At 43.7% G+C, this 23084-nt stretch overlaps 1 protein-coding gene across 1 annotated transcript; it reads right to left on the reverse strand.

Moving 5' to 3' along the window:
- Positions 1 to 17707: 17707 nt before the first annotated feature.
- LOC124282918 lies at positions 17708 to 18736 on the reverse strand. The gene is made up of 2 exons (XM_046718965.1): positions 18377 to 18736; positions 17708 to 18037 (listed from the first exon to the last, which is right to left on the reverse strand). Exons 1-2 carry the CDS (start codon positions 18732 to 18734, stop codon positions 17841 to 17843), a joined length of 555 nt encoding a protein of 184 aa, XP_046574921.1. The 5' UTR covers positions 18735 to 18736; the 3' UTR covers positions 17708 to 17840.
- Positions 18737 to 23084: the final 4348 nt, after the last annotated feature.

Genomic DNA, 23084 nt, shown 5'->3' on the forward strand with positions numbered 1-23084 from the left:
GAACATTTTTCCTGCCGTACGCGCAAGTGGGATGACAATCGGACTTAAGATTTCGTCACGATAGCGTTCACCCGTCATCCCAACAACACGTCATCCTCCCATCTCATTTTGACATCCCAAGTCTGTCTATACAGGTTCCAAGGCCTGGACATCACGCTTACAGACTTCTGAATTGTCGTGGCAACCTGTCGTAATGTTCTTCCACTCATAACCATGCCGATTGTTCCCATTTTTGTGCCAAAGTCAAGTATGTGTGTGTTTGACAGCGCGTATGCATGTAATTTTTTTCATCCCAAATGCCCATTACCTCAGGAACACGAAATGCACGTGCAAGTAAACAAAATTGGTGAGTTTCAGCGCACTGCTTTTCATGATAACGGCAAAACACACTAGTGAACATAGTTAAATGAAATTCCCCATTGTTCTATGAAATATGCGTTCCCATATTGTTTTCCATGAGTATATATATATGGAACTTGTATCGTGGCAGATATCACTGAAGAGTGTATAAGGTAAACTCTACAGCACATGAAACGAACCTTTTTTCTTTCACCCCTGTCAGTGAGAAATCATTGATATTACTGGTATCTAAAAGATGTATGAGGTGAAATTATAGATACGTGACTGGGTACTCCACAGTGATGATCTGCGACATTTTTCGATTCTAATTCGTTTCATAGTTTGCTGCCATGGTGATGAATTCAAAATGGCTTAATCAATGAATTCAATAATACTCGTGTAAACGATTATGTAGATATCGCCGGTGAAGTCATGGCGCGTGTTATCTCCACTGTGGATCCTCTTGGAACACACAATGTGTACAAACTTAGTATTTTTACTGGTGAGATGCATCAAATTTCATTTATCATCTATCAAAAATACTTGACAAGGTAACGTCAGTCTCTGTCCGTGGTGAGGGGGATTTACCGAGTGGTTTGATATAACGCATGTTATTTGTGGGATTACACTTTCTCAGTACAGTGATTGAAGAAATGATGAGGAATGACGTTTTTCACTGATAAGCATGATGAACAAAGATGCCAGATGTACTAACAATGATCATATTGTGTTATATGCAATCAAACATTTAACAACCAGATGCTTTAGACATTTTGAACAATCTAATTTTGACCAAAGTAAATCTCAATACAGCAGAAATTACAGTAACATTCCTGTTTGGGATATATCATGGAAATACATTTTTCTTAGTCAGAGTAAATAGACAAAATATGTCATATAACTTGATCATCTATGGGACATTTCAAAACGATTCAAAGTAAGTATTATAGTGATGTATGATGTATACCTACTACCAAATTAACATGTGAAAAATACCAAAACATTTCTGTCTTGATATGTCAGAAAGAAAAGGTGTATTTCTCAGGCATAGAAATTACGCTATGTCAAATAACTCGATTCTCTTTGGGAGAGAAATAACGATTAACAGTAAAATTGGAGTTGATGATCACGTTCTTTACCATCTTTGGGAAAGCAAGAACGATTAATAGTAAAATTCGTGTAAATGATATAAATCTAATCCGCGGAAGTTATTCTGAATCCTCTCTTTTTTTTTCGTGTACATGTATTCTGGTCAGTGAGTGAGTGAGTTTTGGTTTTACGGTTGTTTCAACAGTATTCAAGTTACAGTTATAACGTAGTTGAAGGAAAGCCCGAATCAGACATTTATGTTTTTGTGAAACCCAGGAACACGTGTATGGCACTGACACACCTAGAAACCTAACTGGGGAAAAGGGGGATCCGAACCCACAATCTCTAGCGCCTGGCGTGTCAGTAGGACAGAGCATTTAGTTGACTGAACCCCCGTGTTTGTTGGTTCATATTTGTGGTTCAAGGCCGATAGTGAAAAAACTGTCATAGTTGCCATTATACAATACAACATTTCACATTGTCAACAAACACTCAAGTTGCCTAAGACATTCTCCACTTACAAACGTTGTTATCAGTTTTGATTAGTCTTGAGTGGACCGATCATGTGAGGATCCGGGATTCGCTGAACAGAGTTGCATCCCTTTTACATGCCAGGATTCTGCTGTGACCAATTGTGAGGTATCTCAGCACCATTCCCGTGCGTGTTGGTTTCATTCTAGGACCTGTATCCGTGCAGATGTCAACTAAAAATACTTTGATCACGAACCATGTTTGAAGACGTTTCGCACTGTGATATTGTAGATCAACAAGATAAAGATGTCAGGTACTACAAAGAGATCACATCTGAAGACACCATACACCATTGTACCCATGTGGGCTTCGAACCCGATCTAGGGCGTGACGGGCCGGACCTTAACCACTAGGCTACTCCTTCCCCTCCACGGCACTATGTACTACGGGTTTCGTGAATATTCAGGTGTGAAGTTTAAAGAAAGGTTTGAAATAAGTTTGTATGATCCTATAATCGCAGACACAACACGCAGAATAAAAGAGGTGACAAAACTGTGTGTGCGTTATCTTCTTATTCCCGTGATACCTCCGACCCCTGTCACTTACCAGTAACTATTCGTCACGTAGTACAATCTCCATCTACATCACCTGTGTGGAACGAGGAAGTGAAGGTAAGTGGGCTTGTTGGGGAATATATCCAGATTTCACCTATACTACAAATCTACCATTGTCCGGTTATAGCAAATTCATTAGTCCGTGATAATGATGGACACGGTGTGAAGTAATACGGTGGTAATCGTCTACTATTTCAGCCATGGTGTTATGTTTCCTGTGTGTGGTATTTCAGCGATGGTGCTGTGTTAATTGTGTGTGACCTTCCCACTGCTGTGTTGACGAGTCTACGTTCGTTATGTACTACCGAAGATGCGGCTTAGAGGCTTATTTGTGGGAATTAAGCCTCCCAGCCCCTTTAAAAATATGGAGAACCATCCTTCCATGTGCCAGATCAAATAAAAAATAGCAAAAGCCCTCTGTGGCCACATCCCACCGCGGGAGAAATTGGTGTTTTTGACCAGAGACCCGCCTGGTGTTTTGGTGCGCTGGTTGCCGTAATATTCAGCGACGACTTTATGAAAACTATGTCATAATGACATCTACGAAGCAGTTGAACATGAATCTTTTACGTTCTTGATCAGGAAGGCTTGAATGACCTGTTGCCCGCCTTGTTCTATGAGCTTTTGTTTATCGTCTTCGCTGAAGTCGGCGGTTTTCCGAGTCTAGGTTCGAATCTCCTCCTTCATGCGGTGGTACCTGGCGAGTTCGGCTAAAATCAGACGGAACTCTTCATCAGAGATTTTACTGTCCGTGAGCGCCGACGAGACGCGATCGTCGATCGTGTTCAGTTTGGCTTCGGCCAGCACTCAGATTTCGTCGTGTTTTAAGGCCTTCCGTTGCAGATGACACGAAATGAATTTAAGTGCTACTTCCGCCAGCCTCGATACCCCAGGGGCTATTTCCAACCCGAGGACGACGGGTGCGGCCACGATGGTCGACTACAAGCCGATGCCGACACCCCCGAGGCCCATGCCGGCGACCACGAGGACCGTGTCCACGCCGTCGACGGCATTGACGGCCTGATGCTACTTTGTCATGTTTGTCATGGTTTATATTAGAGCAATTTTAATTAATTTCTAGCGCGATGTTGAGATTTTCAGTCGTTTCGAGAGGGTACGAACACCCATCGGTTGTCGTTGGTAAAGACGGGCATGTACAGCCAGTTTCGAGCGACGACCGTCTTCTCAACATCGTCCAGGTCGAACAGTTTGCCGCCGAAGGCTGGAACCATCACCCATGTGTTATTGTTGTTGTGAACGAGATTGTACTGCATGTTTTTTAAGAGACCTCTGGGTTCGACATCGTCTAAATCTCCTAGGTTACCTCCAGATCCGCAGCTCACTTTGACGCGTTTGTAAATGTTGTTTTTTAAGTTGCAAGGCGTACAGTCTGACGTTGACGCCAGGCTCGTCAGAGATCTCTAGTTTGGTGCATTTTCTCGGTCGCATTCCTGGACCCGAAGCATCAGTCATTGTTGTTTGACGTGCAGCGTCGCGCTGAGGTATCCTATGTGAACTGGTTTATATTTTAAATCTTAAATTGATAGTTTCAATTCCGTGATGTTGCCTCGAGTTAATTTCTTGTACTGCAAGGTCGAAAACGATTCGGTTCTGCCTTCGTTGTACTTTTCCGTTTTCACCGGCCGGCTCTCAGCAGCGTGGAAGGTCGTTCGCCTTGAACGTTGTCCCTCGTGCTCAGCTGATTGAGGTGAAAAGTTTGAGCCGACTGTTGTATGAAGAATCGAACAACAAGGAAAAGAAACATTTCTGTGAACGATGCCTGCACTGGTACAGTCGAGAAGACCTGTTGGAAGCGCACCCGGGAGGATCGCCGAAGCGTGGGAGAGACGGCCGTCCGAATCGACATGGCTAGAGAACATCAAAACATCTCAATGTTCATCAATTGCAAACATCAAAAGCTCATGAAACGGGTCGACCATGACACTTCGCCGCCCGACACGAATCGCAGTTTCACGTACAAAATGCAAGAACACCAAGCCTGCGGGTTCGGGTACGTGGTCGTCCGATGCGACAGACAAACGAACGCTCCAATGATCTACCGAGGTCCCGACGTGGCGGAAACGTTACTCACGTTCTTACAACGTGAAGAGAGAAACATCAGGGAAGCTTTGTCGGACCCTGCCCCCATGGATATGACGCCGGAGGATAAACTCGCTCACGAAAAGGCTAAGCATTGCTACATGTGCGACAAACCCCTGAACGGGGATGTCGTGACAGATCATTGCCACATCACCGGTCGATACCGAGGTGCCGTCCATAACGCGTGCAACCTCCAGCTTAGAATCGATCCCCAAACCCTTCCGCATCCCAGTGGTGTTTCACAATTTGAGAGGGGTACGATGCTCACTTGATCATGCAGGCCATCTCGAACATCATGGGCAAATTAACTTGCATCCCGAACAACATCGAAAAATACATCTCGTTCTCGCTCAATGGTCTCAGATTTATCAACAGTGCTCAGTACCTCCTGTCATCGCTCCACAGTTTGGTCAAAGCCAACGATACCTTCACCATCACCGATCGATACACCGATGAGGCGACTCGACCTCTGCTGTTACGGAAGGGTGTGTACCCGTACTAGTACATGGACGATTGTCCCAAGTTCGACAAGCCCCAACTATCCCCCATCGACTGCTTTTACAGCGATTTAACCGATTCCACCATCTCCCAGGACGATGACGACTACACCCAGAACGTGTGGGAGAAACTGGGCTGTCGACATTTGGGCAATTATCATGACCTCTACTTAAAAACAGACGTCCTGCTGCTGGCCGACGTGTTCGAAACGTTCAGAACGACGTGTTTGAAACAGTATCAACTCGACCCTGCCTGGAACTACACCAGCCCCGGTCTCTCGTGGGATGCGCTCTTGAAGAAAACCAGAGTTAAACTGGAATTGCTCACGGATTACGACATGCACCTGTTCGTCGAGGAAGGCATGCATGGGATTTCCATGGTCTCCAAACGGTACCCAAAAGCCAACAACCAATACATGAAAAACTACCACTCAAACAAGCCCACCAACCACCTCCTGTATCTCGATGCCAACAACCTGTACGGCTGGGCCATGAGCAAGTCTCTAACTACGGGCGGGTTCGAATGGTTGGACAATGACGAGATCGATATCATGAGCATCTCGCCGGATTCGAACAAAGGTTACATTCTCAATGTGGACTTGGACTATCCCGCTGCTCACAACAGCTATCTGCTGGCTCCCGAACGGTTGACGGTGAACCGAGACTGGATGTCGGACTATCAACTAACTTTGCTCGGGAAAAATAAGCTGGCCAAAGTGGAAAAACTCGTTCCGAAATTGATGCACAAGACCAAGTACGTGGTGCTCTATCGGAATCTGCAACTGTACGCTGGGCATGAAGCTGACTAAAATACGTCGGGTGCTGCAATTCGATCAAAATGCCTGGATGGAACCTTACATTCGGCTGAACACTGAGCTGCGAAAACAGGCCACCAGCGATTTAAAAAAAAAACAACCCTACAAACTGATGAACAACTCGGTGGTCGGCAAAATCATGGAAAACTTGAGAAAATGGGTGACGGTCAAACTCGTGCGATCTCACGAGGAAGAAAACTGATCGCCAACCCGGAATTCAAACGAAGCAAGCTATTCGATAACAACTTGGGGGCGCTACACATGAACAAAAGCCACATCAAGCTCAACCGACCTGTCTACATGGGGGTGAGCATACTCGACCTCTCCAAACATCTCATTGACGATTTCTACTACAACGAGTTAAAAAATCAATACGGCGATTGATGTGAAGTGCTGTACACGGACACCATTTCCTTGTTGTTGAATATACACACCGAGGACGTGTACGAGGACATGGCGAAACACATGCACCTGTACGACACCAGCGATTACCCCACAAACCATGCACTACACAGCACAACCAATAAAGTGGTCCTCGACAAGCTGAAGGATGAATGCGCGGGGACACCCATTGCCGAATTCATCGGGTTAAGACCTAAAATGTATCTGATTAAAAAAGCCGACAACGGCGAGATCCGAAAGGCGAAAGGGGTCAAGAAATACGTGGTGAAACACCACATCAAACACACCCTCTTCAAACAGGCTCTCTTTAATAAATGCACATTCAAACACCCAATGAACGCACTGAGAAGCGGCAAACACAACATCTATGGCATCACTCTCAACAAAACGCCCCTGTCGCCCATGGATACCAAACGATGGATTGCAAACGATGGCATCCACACTTATAGCTATGGGTACCAACAGTAGGTCTCGATGCGTTTCGATGGAGTTTCCGAGACCCCCAATAAAGGAAACTCCACTCGATGCATCAAGACAATTGAATGAACGATAGCGTGTATACATCATGGAGAAGGTTTACATACAGCCCTCGTGGTAACTGGAAAGGCGTGAGCGCAATCCCGAAGCTAGCCAAAGCCGCTCGCGTCTCCGAGAATACAGCCAAAGCATGGCTTAAAAAACAAGCCATCTGGCAAGTGTACCTGCCAGCTCCCCGATTCATCCCAAGAAGAAAGTTTGACATTTCCATACCCAACCGTACCCATCAAGCCTACCTCCTGTTTCTAGAAACAAAACGTACAAGTGTGACCTGACCGTCGTTGACGTAGCCAGTCGCTACAAGGAAGTGGAGCCATTAACGATCAAAGATTCGAGTCAAGTCGCTAAGGCCTTAGGAACGCATCTACAAACCCAGTCGCTTGACCTGGCCTACCGTATTGCTAGTCGATCCCAGACGCGAATTCATGGGAGCCGTGTCGCAGTTGTTATCGAAGCATAAAGTCAAGGTGAGGGCGAGGCGAGGCTGAGCTCACCAAAGCCAAGCCATCGTCGAAAGATTCAACAGGACTTTAGCCAAGCGTTTGTTTGGACATCAGTATGCCCGAAAGATGGTTAACCCAGAAAAGCGATTGATGGAATGGGTGGTACGCTTACCCTGAGTGGTGCTGGCGATCAACAACGAAGTCACTCGAATCCACAATAAAAGACGTGTTGAAGCCATTCGAATGAAATCCGTGATGATCGAATCAGTTGCGCCATCGCGTCACGGCCAAGAGAAAAAAATTCGGGGCCGGGTAGTCGTGAGGTATCTGTATCAGCCCGGTGAACTCAAAGGAGGGGATAAATGTCATGCCACAGGCTCCGTATGGTCCATGAAAACGTACTGAATTGACCGAGTGGACATCAAAGACTACAAACCAAATCCGTATTACTTGCAAGACGGACCGGGTAGAGGATTCGTCCAAGAGGAATTACAAATTGTCCCTCACGACACGGTATTGCCCCCCCCAAAATTAAAAAAATTTTCGTTGACTAATGTATCGTATTCAACATTCTTCAAACTACCTACGGGCATCGCGGTTTGTATTTTATGAGACAACATCTTTCGAGGTGAAAAAGCCACCAAACGTGCACGAAGTATTAAGGGGGAAGTGGAATGACGGGTTTCAGATATCCTTTGCGCTACTATAGACGGAGCCCGGTTTAAGAGGATGATGCAATCTCAGGATAGACCCTGTTAAACAGAGTACTCGGCTACCAAGTCCTCTGTGGCTCAGTCGAATGACTGCTTGGTACGATCAAAGTCCAGAGATGCGCAACTCTGTGACCAGCGGGTTTGAAACCTACTGTTCGAAAAGAACACACGGAGCTCTGAGGAGAACGCTGTTGACCACAACCCCACGGGGAAATACCAGCGCACCACAAACATCATCAGACCAGGGACCTGGCGGGTAAAACACCAATTTCTCCCTCACTGGGTTGTGGCCACAGAGGGCTTTTTTTTTTTATTAGAACTGGCACACCGAAGGATGGTTCTCCCTATTTTATTAAGGGGGTTGGGAGGCTTAATTCCCACAACCAAGCCTCTAAGCCGCATCTTCGGTAGTAACACCCCCACCCCCACCCCCACCACCACCACACAACACAACCTCCAGTACTACTGAGCGACAATAAACTTGAGTGCAACTGCTACAGCAGTGATAAAAGAGCCTTTCCTGAGAGACGAGCCGAGCGATAAAAATATTATATATAATCTAAACGTATTAAAGTTTACATTTTCGAAAAATACATCGGTCAAGTAATGTTATAAAGTCGTACATTGGGAAGAAATGTTGGTAAGAATTTGTAAGCATTGACAGAGGTACATGTGCATTATCGTTTTGTATACTTGACAGGCGAACCCTGACCCCCTCTTGTCTTGTCTGAATGGGGGCGGTTGTTAACGGTTAAAGCATCTGCTCGTCACGCTGAAATCTTTTCCCCACATGGATCCAGTGTGTGAAGCCCATTTCTGGTGTACCCGCCGTGATGTTGCTGTAACTTTGCTGAGAGCAGCGTAAAAACATACTCACTCACTTCTATAAAGTTTTTTTTGGTGTCATTATGTCGTGTTACAATACAGAGTTATATGTCGTCGCTAACCAGTAGCTGTGTATAAATGGACTCGATCACCCTGTATACCGACTTGGTGCAACGGGGAAGTGAAGGTAAGCAGGCGTCTTGGTGATATTTACGAGATTTCACGAACACTACTCGTTCATCTTCAATGACCAGGACAGCGACATCTCAGAAACTGCAGTGAACAATCAACAAGATGCACCATATGTACAATAGTGTTTGATAATAGTCATTAACCCGTGTCTGTTATCACACGTTCTGTCGGAAAGGTGTCGTCAACTACATCAAAACCAAACCGGAAGCTATCAATGCCATCAAGTCTCTGCTGTGTCCTTTCTGCAGCAAGATGACGAAAGTGACTGCCCCTGAGAGACCAATAGATGATTGGGCGGATGACGTCAAACCGAGCTTTGTTGGACTCGTTTGCTGGACTCGTTTGCCCCCGGAACACGTGCAGTTAGACCTACAATCTGTTAAAGGTTCATCCGGGGTCGCTGTGTAAATTTTGTGGTAGTCCCAGTACGACATGTTGGCCTCTTAGCCTTACTCACTGTAAAAATGCCTTTCCTAAATCTACGTGTGATTTCAAATGCATTCATTATTTACTGACAAATATTCCAATTTGTACCTACAGACAACTCACGATTATGGTCATGCTCCATAGTTGTTTTCCAAATCTCTTGGTTGAAGTTAAACATGTACGGTATTTATTGTCCCGGTGAAACCTCAGTTTTGAGTATGTCAAAGTAGTCACTGAAGTTCCTGAATTCTCGTTAAGTCAGTCTTTGTAATTGATCGCGAGTTGTGAGGAAATTTACAGTAATATAAAGTGGTAACAACTATTGAGAAATCATGAAAGTTCTTTACCGTTACATATATTGATAGAGTGTGTGAGTTTAGTTTAACGCCACCTCTAGTAATATTCCAGCAATATCACGGCGGGTACACATATAGATAGATGTGCGCACAAACACTCTATGATCCAATGCTGGCTTCTTTTAATTCAACCGTGTTCTGTCCAGATACGAAGAATTGCATGTGCTGTCATCGCGAAGGGGAGACAACTCCAGCGACTGTGTGGTGCTCGGTATGCAATGACGCCCTGTGTGACGTGTGTACTAGGGCGCACAGTCGCATCTCATCCACTCGTCATCACGAAACAAGTGACCTGTGTCTGGTGAGGCCATTATCCCCAGGAAACGAAACATCAAGTGTAAAGAACACAAGAATGAATCAAATTCCTGGGCAAAGATTGCAAGAAAGTCACCTGTCACACCTGTTGTGTTATCTATCACAGGAAATGTGAGTCAGTTGTCACACTGGAGTCGGAATTACCTGCATTAAAGTCCCAGCTGTTGAAGAAGAAGGAAACTATTTCGAAGAAGCAAATCCAAATGAAAACAAAATTTGAAAAGGATCGATATGCAAAATTGGGACAGGACATCAAATCTTTTGGCACCAAAGTGAGAGAGAAGATAACACTCATGGAAGATAAACTCCTAGATAAACTGAAAGAATTTTCTGAAAAGAACGTTGAACAACTGACAGATGACATAAAGTCGGGTGAAATATCAGTACAGATGTACCGACAACAGATTGAGCTGATAGACCAGACTTTACATTCTGAGTGTGACATGGATGTGTATGAGAAATATCAGGGATGTGAGGCCGCTGATGTGGAGGCTGTTGGAGACGTAGACGTGAAGAAGAGTGGGAGAATAGCCAGGGTCATGTTCAGACAGAACGAAGACATGCTGAGTAGAGCTCTGGACAATCTACAGCTGGTGAGATAGATGTCCAGTATGACGGTGTGTTAGACCTGGATGCAGCCCCTGTGTCACAAGACACTGGTAATGTGCTGGGCCTGAAAGCTGATTCTGTGTTTTGTGTACAGGACACCATTAACGCGGGTGTAGCAGCGGACGGGAATACGGCTTTTCCTAATGACGTAACGGTGGTTTAGGTGAATGGTACATGCACAGTGGTTGTAACAGACTACAACAACAACAGTGTGAAGTCCTTTTACACCCAGAACAATCTACGACATCACAGCAAGCTCAGTCTGGGAGGTAGACCGTGGGGTATAACAAGGCTGAAACATAACCAGGTGGCTGTCACTGTGTCAGGTGCGAGACAGATTGTAACAGTTCAAGTGAACCCTGACCTGATGCTGTTGTCAGCCATCACAACCAGCAAACAGTACTGGGGTATAACGTCTCTGACATCATCAACACTAGCAGCAGATTCTGATAGTGATAAATGTGTGGATATTCTGGACAAGGTCAATGAATGGTGTCGATAGTGGAAAGGAAATCAAAGATCGTTCAACGTTTCTTTGTACAACAAGAACAGGAAACGTCCTTGTGTCGGATGGCAGATCCAAGTGTGTCCTGTGCCTGGCAGCTGAAGGGCACGTCGTATTCACCTACCCTACAGCAGGACACATGACACGGCTTTTTCCACGTGGTATCAAAAGTACCAGCACAGATGACATTCTGGTTACTGACAGCTCAGAAAACTCATCTGTTCATCTGACTGAGTCAGAAGAGTTTGTGAGAAACATATTCACTAAAGATGATGGCGTCCTTAGCCCGCGTGGAGTTTGTGTAGATGGACGTGGCCGTGTGCATGTTTGTAATTACCGTTTAGATGAAATCAAAGTATTCAGTTTCAGTGACACAGTATAGAACTTTGATACATTATCAACCGCTCATTTTCTCCGTCGACCATCACAACCAGTAAACAGTACAGGGGTATAACGTCTCATACAAAATCAACACTAGCTGCAGGTTCTGATAGAAGTGTGGATATTCTTGACATGACAGAAATCGTCCTAAAGTCAATGAACGTTGCAGATAGTGGAAAGGTCATCATACGTTCTCCCGATTTCTTTGTACAACAAAAACAGGAAACATCCTTGTGTCGGATGGCGGTTCGAAGCGTGTCCTGTGCCTGACAGCTGAAGGGGACGCTTTGTTCACCTTCCCTACAACAGGCCACACAACACTGGGAAGTCCTTGTGGTATCACAAGTACCAGCACAGGTGACATCCTGGTTACTGCCTGCTATCAAGATACTGTTGTTCATTTGAGTCTAGAAATGTGCTAGAAATATACTCACTGGAGTTTGTGTAGATGGACGTGGTTGTGTGTATGTAATTTTATTTCAGTTGAAATCAAAGAATTTACTTTCAGTAATACATAGGCCTTTGATTCAATATCAACTGGTCATTATGTCTGTAAATATTGCAATTAGCTATTATCCCATAATAAAGGTTCTGTGTTTTGTTTGATACGATGTTACTGCTGCTCGATCCTGAACTGCTTCCAAATGTTTGATCAACGTATTTCCAATAAACAAGGTCAACTATGCCCTGTTTTATGACCATTCTAAATAACCTATACCTGATACAGCTTTGTTTCCCGAGTGTGTCTGAGAGCAGTAACAGATCACATGGCTATCAGGGTCAAGTGTGATCTTTGGTACCGGAATTCTCTGTGCAGTGCTGTGTCACAAACCTGTACCGTGGATTGAAACAAGCAGTTCCGTTTCTTAAACGCGGAGGGTAGAACGTGTTGATCAATTTCTGAAACACTACAAAGTTTACGTACAGACATTTAATCCTCTCTCCCAAAATGACAGTTTCCAAATAGCTGCCTACTTCTAAATTTCGGTAATACGTTTGTACCAAGCTTGTCATAAGAGGTGAGTAGCAGGTTCGGGTAAGGACGCATGGTTGTAGAACCTAATAGAAACGATTCATACAGTAAATGATATCAGAAACAAATTGTTCATATGGACGCAACCAATGAAACAGACTAACGTGGATTTCGTAAGTGTGGTGATACGTCTTTGAAAGTTTGGTCCAGTCGGTACATTGAAGTTGGCTTTTGGAGACAAAGCAAAACGCAAACAGAAAATCGTGTATCCAACATGGTTGCCAAATCATGTGACCAATGACCCAAATGTACCGTGATGTTTATTGAGGGTCTGACCTATCTTGTTAAAAGGGTGACGAAAGAAAGTCCCATATCCCAAAACAGCGGCAAAATGAAACAAATAGTATATTTGAAACTATTTGAGAGAAAGCTCCAAGACGCACAGGTCCACAAGAACATCCTCACTTTAACGATTCGCGATTTATATCCCCCCAAGTTTCCTATACTTGTGAAAGACATTTGCCGCCATCTTCAGACACTGAGTGATCTTAATATGTAACAATTATCCTGATAATGTCTTCAGATCCCCAATGGCGAGTTCCGAGTCGATGATAGGTGAAGTTTAAGCCATGTTTTATTGTAAATTTTGAAAGTAGTGTTTTCCTGACCGAGGATGATTTTATATAGTATGACCAGAAATTATTGAGAATTTTAGGAATATGTTTAATTGGATTTCTAGTATAAACAACCTTGACCAGCTATCAAGTGCTTGGTTTCATTCAAGAGAGACAACTCCGTTAATCCTTTTTCATTAGTTTGGGAAGAGTTATCCACCTTTGTTTACTTGCTAGCAGACGACATTTTCAATGATTCTCAGTATGGATGATTTAGAGAAGAGGAAGTTGATTTTTATGAGTATTTATAACAAGGACATCAGATCAGCTAAAGTGATTTCAAGTAGAACAGGCATCCCTTTGTCCACTGTTTATCGTGTTTTGAAAAATATTGCAAACGGATATGGCATTGAGCACCAGGGGAAGCGCAGGTAGGCTCAGAAAATTGACTGTCGGTGACAATAGGTGGCTTGGTATCTGGTTTCTTAAAATAAACGAAGGAGTTTAGAAAACTTAACGCTGGATATGATTGATAGAGGAACTGTGGCTGTCTGTAAGGAGAGAATTAGAACTGAGCTGCATGCAATGGGTTGGCAGAAAAGTTGAGGAATTCCAATTCCCGATCATGGAACCTGAACAAAAGGAGCGAAGGTTGAACTGGTGCTTACAGCATAGAAATTATAACTGGGACAATGTGATTTTCTCAGATGAAAGTTCTGTGTGGCTGTTTCCTAATACACTGAAATTCTGGACCACACAAACTGAAAAACCTTTGTATCAGCGCCCAAAGTAAAGTCCAAAATTTAACGTGTGGGGTGGCATATCTGTGTTAGGGGCAACGCTCCTCTGAGTATTTGAAGGGAATATGAACAGTGAGCGGTACACAGATATTCTCGAAGGACATTTACTTCCATCTGCTCACGTGTTCTAAGGAAATGTCTGGATTTTCCAGCAGGACAACGACCTAAAAACATCATTCAAAGCATTCACAGGCCTGGTTTCGGACCCAAAATATGATATTATTAGATTGGCCAAGCTATAGCCCTGACCTAAATCCAATAGAAAATGTTTGGGGACTTGAAGGAAAGTGTCAATAAGAAAAATCTGACAAATATTGCTGAAATGAAAGAAGAGGTGGTCCGATATTGGGACAGCATGGACCACGACTTTCTAACTTCTTTGAGCAGTAGTATGCCCCGCCGAATTGAAGCCTGCATTGCTGCCCATGGTGACTTGACAAAATACGAACTGTTCACCTGTCTTTGAATCTGGAGTTATGTTCTGCTAATATTCACATTTAATACGTGAGTAATGAGTGAAAAAAAATGTACAATCTTTAAATTCTCAATAATTTCTGCTTGTAGTGTATATATTAGTAAATTACACCAACAGTTGACCGTGTCTTGACGATAAACCAACACATTATAAAGTACACATACCTACATCGCTGACTGCTCGGAACGTTAGCATGATGCTTGAATCCCCAACTTTGACACTCTGGTTACTGGAAACGCCTCGCACACTTGTGTTTCTTGCCAGAGCGGGCTGCTGCAAGGCAACTACACAAGCTGCATCCACCTGACCTTGGATATTTTCATATTTCAATTACACTGAGACCTGGCTTTTTCCTGTTGAAAAACCAACACATTGTAAGATAAACCTTCCCATATCATTGGCTGATGGGGACCTTCGAGGGGTGATTGACTTCTTCGCTGTGACACTCAGGTTGCAGGGCGGGGTCATAATGAAGCCCAACTCCTTGCAGACTGCTGTCTCGGGTGACAACTGGCTACTCCAACACAACTACGCTAGCTGCATCCAGCGGACAGCTCAAACACATCCATTTTAGCAAGCTGATAATTTGATCGTTTGTTGTTCATGACGACTGGCAGTAACATTCTAGCTGCACACGGCGCTAAATAATTTATTGGTTTGGGCATATATATATATCGAGAGATTGCCGCACAGAACACTTGTGTTTGTGTGTGCATGAAACTCCGAGTAACAATAATCCAGTGTACTAAACATACCCGCCATATAGCTGGATCATTAAAAAACTAGACTCACTCACTAAACACACACACACACACACACACACACACACACACACACTATATATATATATATATATATATATATATATATATATCGGCTCCCTCGGGTGTTTCTGTATCAGGAGGAAGCATGGCTGCCTTTATTACGTGTTTATTGCGATTTTACAAAAACATTTTTCTTCAATTTTAATCATGTAAGGTGACTATCGGAATGGTTTACCCCTATGGAAAAATAGCTGTTTCTTAGTATTCTCCTTTAGACAAAGGTAATTAGAACTAAAGCAAATATTACATACAAGGGGCTGTTAACAATGACAGAATATCACTCCACCTTGAGAAACAAAACACATCAATGGATTAATTAACAAATTTAATTAATTTCACATTATAGTGGAGGAACCCCTATGTGCATATCATATTCAACAATTAAGCCAAAGGTGACATGCACTGATACCAGTAAGTGTGTCTTTATTGACTATGGCCATGCTAGGCCTTGCATATGTTACCAGTAGTTTACATGATATTCAAATGTTACTCAATGACGACAAAGCATCATTTTTCTTCAGTCACAGAGTTCATTAGATATACTTATATACTGAGTCAAAAAAGAAACTTCACATTCTTTCTTCAGGGCACTATAAAAGAACAAGAGATGGTAAGATGGTTAAATTGTTATTATTTCATTGCTGAGATCTGTGTGATGTAGTCGATACACTGACAGTGCCATAATCAGTTCCATTAGGCTACACCGCCGTTCCAAAACATGGGTATACAGAATGTCAAGTCACAAGAATAAAAATGCGAAATTTCTCAGTTCAATATCGTGTATGGCCGCCCCGCGCATTCACCACTGCCAAACACCGTCTCCTCATCGACTGCCTGATGCTTGTGAACACGTGATTGGGGATTCTGCGCCATTGCTCTTGCAAGGCAGTGCCAAGTTCCTACAAATTCTGAGGTTGGTTCCTAAGACCACGAAGCCTTCTCCCAAGTGCATCCCAAACGTGCTCTATTGGATTAAGGTTAGGGGACCTCGATGGCCAGTCCATGACGTTGATGAAGCGTTTTGAAGGAGATTTCGTGTCAACATCGTGGTATGCGGCCGAGCATTATCATGCTGGAACTGTAGACCTGGCCCATGAGCCGCCATGAAAGGAACGAGTTCAGGGGTGAGCACCTGGTCGCGGTAAGCAGCAGCTGTGAGGTTTCCACGGATGACCCGAAGTCGGGAACGGTTGTTCCAACAGAAAGCACCCCACACCATGCAACTTCCGCCCCCGAATCTGTCGACTTCCTGTACACAACATTGGGCATACCGTTCACGACGTCGTCTCCAGACTCTATGCCTGCCGTCCGCGAATCTGAGGGTAAACCTGGATTCATCGCTAAAGACGACTCGATTCCAGTCTCTCTGGGTCCATCGGAGGTGACGTTGGGCCCACAGCAGACGTTGACGTTGATGAAACGGCGTCAATATCGGCCCACGATATGGACGTCGAGAATGGAGATTGGCAGCCCGCAACCGATTTCGAATGGTTTGTGAGGACAGTCGACCTCTGAACATCTCAGCCCTGGTTCGTGTAGCCGGCAGAAATCTGTCACGTAGGTGACGTAGGACGATTTGACGGTCTTCTGCTCGTGACGTCACACGTGGACGACCCGACCTTGGGCGATCAGAAGTGGTGCCAGTTTGTTGTAGACGACCTCGCAAGTCATACACTGAACAACGGCCGGATCCCATTGCTCTTGCGACGTCAATAACTGATCTTCCCGCTTGCAACATGCCAACGGCACGTTCACGTGGCACATTTGACAATCGTGGTATTTCAAGTACCGTTAGAACTGTGGTTTAAAACTTCGATGAGAAGATCACGTGATCAACTGCACGTGCTAAACCTGATTTGGCACTACTGTCATTTGCACGACGAATGGATGGGTTTGAGTGGGTTTTGCTAACGTTTTTCTAGAGTCGAAAGATACGGATCCCATTTCGGATGCATAGATGTATCATCAGAGAAAATGTTTTCATTATTTTTCAAATTACATTTTGTGAAGTTTCTTTTTACACTTGTTATACCCAGCCACACTATATGTTACTCACACTTAATGAAGCTATACAGTAGGTATACCCAGCCACACAGTATATTACTCACGCTCAATCACACTATACATTACACACCTTGGGATGATATGGTCTTTACAATAGATAGCTGTTTATTTTTCATATCAACCTCTTGTGACGTTATCAGAGGCTGGTTGGCTTTAAACCCCGGATGACGTTACGAGATCAGTCTAAACAGCCTGACAAACGTAGCCTCGTCCGGATACATAAAAATTCGACTACGCCTCAGTTTTGTATCCTCCCTCTGTTAAAGGTACGTCAGGATTTCTTGAATATTACTCTCGGCTTCGCCTCAGTTTTGTATCCTCCCTCGGTTAAAGGTACGTCAGGATTTCTTGAATATTACTCTCGGCTTCGCCTCAAGCAATATTGAGTTGAAGTAACATTGAGTTGAAGAAACGACACACTTCATATTTTCTTTCTTGATCACTACATTGATGGTGCAATTTTATGCCAAAACGATTCCGCCTGGCATTGATGGAGGAACATCACTCGTGCATCTGATGTCGCTCGGGGCTGCGGTATCAGTCTTCTCACTCACATCTATACTACAGTCAGTTGCTGTTGCACTGGCCGGAGAAATGTTAATCACGGCGCTGACCTCGATCTTCTGGCCTTTTGATGTCCGTCTGTAGTTACGACAACCTGCAAAATAAAGAGTTGGATGATAATTTGTAGTATTTGTGTTATTCAAGATATGTCAATTAATTTTGATAAATGATTTATTACAATGGATTTTTCTATGCAATTTGTGACAAACATGAACATGACTAAACGATACGATATGAACATATTAACTCAGTCCACATACGCCCATTTATAAAATTCAAACAAGTTCATTGATACTTATATTTATTTATTTCCGCCTCCCGATAAAAAACCCCCAAATCTTAAATAGTAATTTTCAAAAAGTTTCATGTTGTCAATTCAAAAGGATTTAGCATGAACTGTGTACATTTGTTAATCAAACACGAAACAACTTACCTTGGACACTCCTGTGCCCAGTTCGTTCCATTATGTGTTGTTCGGGGATCCCTTTCTCGTAGAGTTTGGTTGCTGTTGTCACCCTCACGAACCTAATCAACCAGAATGATAGTTGTGCGTCATCCATGACATCAAGCATGGTAAGAATCTTCTCTTCTTTAAGGCGTTTGTTATTCCTCCAAATAGTCCAGTCGCTGAAGGTATTAACCACCCATTTGTTCCTCCGACGTGTGTTCTTGGGTACGGCGTGCTGTGCGCGCTCTTCAATATCCAAGTCAGTTGACAGGAACTTGTAACGGGTATTTTCAACGGTGTCTTCATCGTCACTAATATCGGAGTAATTAGACGAAATATCCATGCTTTTGGTAGTCTCCGGTCCAAACACTTGATTTAAATGCTCAATATTCTGTCTTGCTGCAACCAGCTCATCATTCGACTAAGTCGACATCTTGCATACGAGTGATCTTGACTATTCTAAACACCATGTGCTCCCAACTGAGTTGTATTTCTGTGATGTGTTTTTGTTTTCGTTTCGTTTTAAAAAGTTGTATTTCGTTTAGTTATAGAAATGTAAACAACCTAAAACTATTATCCCATAATTGCAACATTTGTTTTCTTTCAAAATGGAAATTACATGATAAAAACTCCCCAAATGTATAACTTATGGCGGTACTAGCAAAGTGCGAGAAATATCCCAACGATGTTTAAAATAAACTATGTCTGAGCGCCAGCACACACCCGCAGTGTTGACGCAGTGCTGTCACTGCATGATGTGCACGTGAAATTGCTGACGTTTGTCATGGTGAAATTGACATAACCCTGGCTGCTTCTGCTTTCAAACTTGCAAATAAGTAAAAGTATTTAGACTGATTTTAGAAAAGTCTAGTCAGTCGTTAACCGCAATGTGTAAGTCAAATAGCAACTCATCCCGCGGTTCATATGTAAAAGAACACCCTCGCTCCGCTCAGGCGTTCATTTTACCTATAAACCTTGGGATGAGTTGCTATTTACTACGTAGCTATACCCAGTCACGCTATATATCTTGTGATCTGTCAACACCAGGTCAGTCAGTCTGCAGTTTACAGGTCATGGTAAATATAGTTACTTATCTTATCTTCATATGGAATAATAAGTTGATCGAACATCAGTGATCTATACAATGACATTGCAGGTGAAAACTTGAATTTCACCTGAGATGTGATTGCATACATACACACACCCACGTCCATCTACACAAACGCCGAAAGGGTACAAGACGCCGTCCACAGAAGTGAGTATGTTTCTGACAAACTTTCCCGACTCAGTCAGATGAGCAACAGTGTGTTGATCGTAGTCAGTTACCAGGATGTCACCTGTGCTGGTACTTGTGATGCCACAAGGACTTCCCAGTCTCAGTCCTGTCGCAGGGTAGGTAAACACAACGTCCCCTTCAGCTGTAAGGCACAGGACACGCCCGGTACTGTCATCTGACACCAGGATGTTTTTTTTTCTTGTTGTACAAAGAAAGTTTGGACCGTGTATAATTTCCACCCCACTATCTACAAGGCTAATTGACCTTAGTACGTTTCCTGTCATGTCCAGAATATCCACACATCTTTCAGAACCTGCTGCTAGTGTTGATGGTGTCAGACACGTTATACCCCTGTACTGCTTGATGGTTGTGATGGTTGACATCAGAACAAGTCCAGGGTTGCTTCGCACTGTTACAATCTGACTGATGTTCGGCACAGTGACAGCCACCTGGTTGTGTTTCAGCCTTGTTACACCCAGCGGTCCACCTTCCAGTGTGACACAGGAGCAGCCTTCAGGTCCAGTACGTTACCAGTGTCTTGTGACACAGGAGCAGCCTTCAGATCCAGCACGTTACCAGTGCCTTGTGACACAGGAGCAGCCTTCAGATCCAGTACGTTACCAGTGTCTTGTGACACAGGAGCAGCCTTCAGATCCAGTACGTTACCAGTGCCTTGTGACACAGGAGCAGCCTTCAGGTCCAGTACGTTACCAGTGTCTTGTGACACAGGAGCAGCCTTCAGATCCAGCACGTTACCAGTGCCTTGTGACACACGAGCAGCCTTCAGATCCAGTACGTTACCAGGGTCTTGTGACACAGGAGCAGCCTTCAGGTCCAGTACGTTACCAGTGTCTTGTGACACAGGAGCAGCCTTCAGATCCAGTACGTTACCAGTGTCTTGTGACACAGGAGCAGCCTTCAGATCCAGTACGTTACCAGTGTCTTGTGACACAGGAGCAGCCTTCAGATCCAGTACGTTACCAGTGTCTTGTGACACAGGAGCAGCCTTCAGGTCAAGCACGTTACCAGTGCCTTGTGACACAGAAGCAGCCTTCAGATCCAGTACGTTACCAGTGTCTTGTGACACAGGAGCGGCCTTCAGGTCCAGCACGCTACTGGTGTTTTGTGACACAGGGGCAGCCTTCGGGTCCAGCACGCTACCGGTTTCTTGTAACACAGAGGCTGCATTTAGGTCCTGCATTCAATCATAATAGACAACAATCTCACCCAGCTGTAGATCAGCCAGTGCTCTACTTAGCTTGTCTGTGTTCTGTCTGAACATGATTCTGACTATTCTTCCAAACTCCTTCTGGTCTACGTCTCCATCAACCTCCACATCACCGGCCTCGCACCCCTGATACATCTCATACACATCCATGTCACACTCAGATTGTAGAGCCTGGTCGATCAGCTCAGTCTGTTGTTGGTACATCTGTACTGACATTTCGCCCGTCTTCAAGTCAGCTGCCAGTTGTTCAATGTGCTTTTCCGAAACATCTTTCAGTTCATCTAGCAGTTTATTTTCCATTTGTGTTATCTTCTCTCTCGCTTTGGTTCCAAAAGACTTGATGTCCTGTTCCATTTTTCGATATCGATGTTTTGCAGAAATTATGTTCACTGTAACAACATCAACTTTTGTTTTCATTTCCATTTGCTTCTTTGAAATAGTTTCCTTCTTATTCAACAGCTGTGACTTCAATGCAGGTAATTCCGACTCCAGTGTGACAACTGACTGACATTTCCTGTGATAGATAACACAACAGGTGTGACAGGTGACTTTCTCGCAATCTTTGCACAGGAATTTGATGCACTCATCTTTGTGTTCATTACACATCACTTTACGTCTCCTGGAGATATTGACCTCAGACCCAGAGAGATCAAGTACGTCATGGTGACGAGTGGCTGGAAAACGTCTGTGTGCCCTGGCACATGCTTCACACAAGGCGTCATTGCGTGCCGAACACCACACAGTCGCAGGAGTTGTCTCCCCTTCTCCCCGACAGCATGTGCAATCGTTTGCCTCTGCACGAAAAACGGATAGATTGATGAAAAGAAACCAGCAATGCATATTGCCATATTTTATCACATACACCTGATGTGAATGAGTATTTGTCATATGCTGATTTACCTAAACCTTAATATCTGTCAACTTTGTCACACATAAAGAAAATCTCAAAATTTGTAAACATTTCACATATGAAGAATATTTGACAAGTATATATCTAAATGACTGTAATGTGAGTGAATAGTTTGACCCTATCATTTTCATCTGATTATCCTACAGATTTCAGAAGTGACAATCATGCAGCGGCGCAGCATTCAAGGGTATACATCAGGTAAAAACAACTGATTAAAGTAGCTATCGGTACTCTTTATGTTTACAATTACACGTTGTTACACTGAAGGGAACATACGCAACAGTGGAACCTAAGAAGAACACTTTTTGCATGTACCTCATGATATTTACAAAAGCAAAGTCACTATCATCATACAGCCACCCCACGCTATCCCTTACGTAACTTTAAAACAATCAGCGAATATTTGTGTTTATCATACAATGGATAGTGTTCTCGGGAGGATAAAGCCAACGAATATTTTCGGTATCAGTTGGGGTCATATACGGATATCGATGCAAATTAGAGAGGTCATATGCACATTTTAGGGACTACTTTCACAGTGTAAACAATCATGGCGTCAATGGTCGGCGGTCGTGTCCGGATTGACGGTCGTGGTAACGGAACTGTCAGTGCTTTGATCCAAGAAAATTCGTGCCTGGTTATTATTCATGGAGTAGATTACAAAGCGAAGATAGAAATTCATAGGTTTACAAAGATACCAACATCAGTTCCCCGACCGACTGTTAGTGTTAGCGAGAGAATGGCACCAGGAATCCAGGTGCACAACGCGAATATTAAAGTGTATTTGCTGTTCAAAAGGTTAATTAAAGGTTTCTGAAGTTCCACGCGAGTTTGTTGGCAACAATATACGTGCTTTAACATAAAAACTGACTAGGAACTATATGACGTAACGCAGTCAAATGAGTGTCCAGTAGAAAATTGCGTCACCGAGCTTGTGACGTCACGTTTTACTACGCACATATTTGTGACGTCATAGATATGTGGGCACATTTCATGATTTGTGGTAAATTAAATCGTATTTTTTTAAACTATAAAGTAAGAATGACATTGTATTATAAAAAAGGTTATCACACTCGTGTGTTTTGGGATGGTTGATATCCTGCATTAGGAATAACCATTGTATTTAGCGAGCCTTGGCGAGATAACCTATATGTCTTTCTTATCTATTCATGTTGGAACAAACAAGCTCATTGAATGTCGTTTATTACATAGCCGGTTTGAGTATGGTTTGTAGTATTACCTAATTGCTAAGAAGGAAAGTAGCTTGATAGCAAATGTA

The sequence above is a fragment of the Haliotis rubra genome, unplaced genomic scaffold, assembly GCF_003918875.1.
Source record: "Haliotis rubra isolate DU_JTF1 unplaced genomic scaffold, ASM391887v1 Scf307, whole genome shotgun sequence".
NCBI classification, from domain to species: Eukaryota; Metazoa; Mollusca; class Gastropoda; order Lepetellida; family Haliotidae; genus Haliotis; species Haliotis rubra.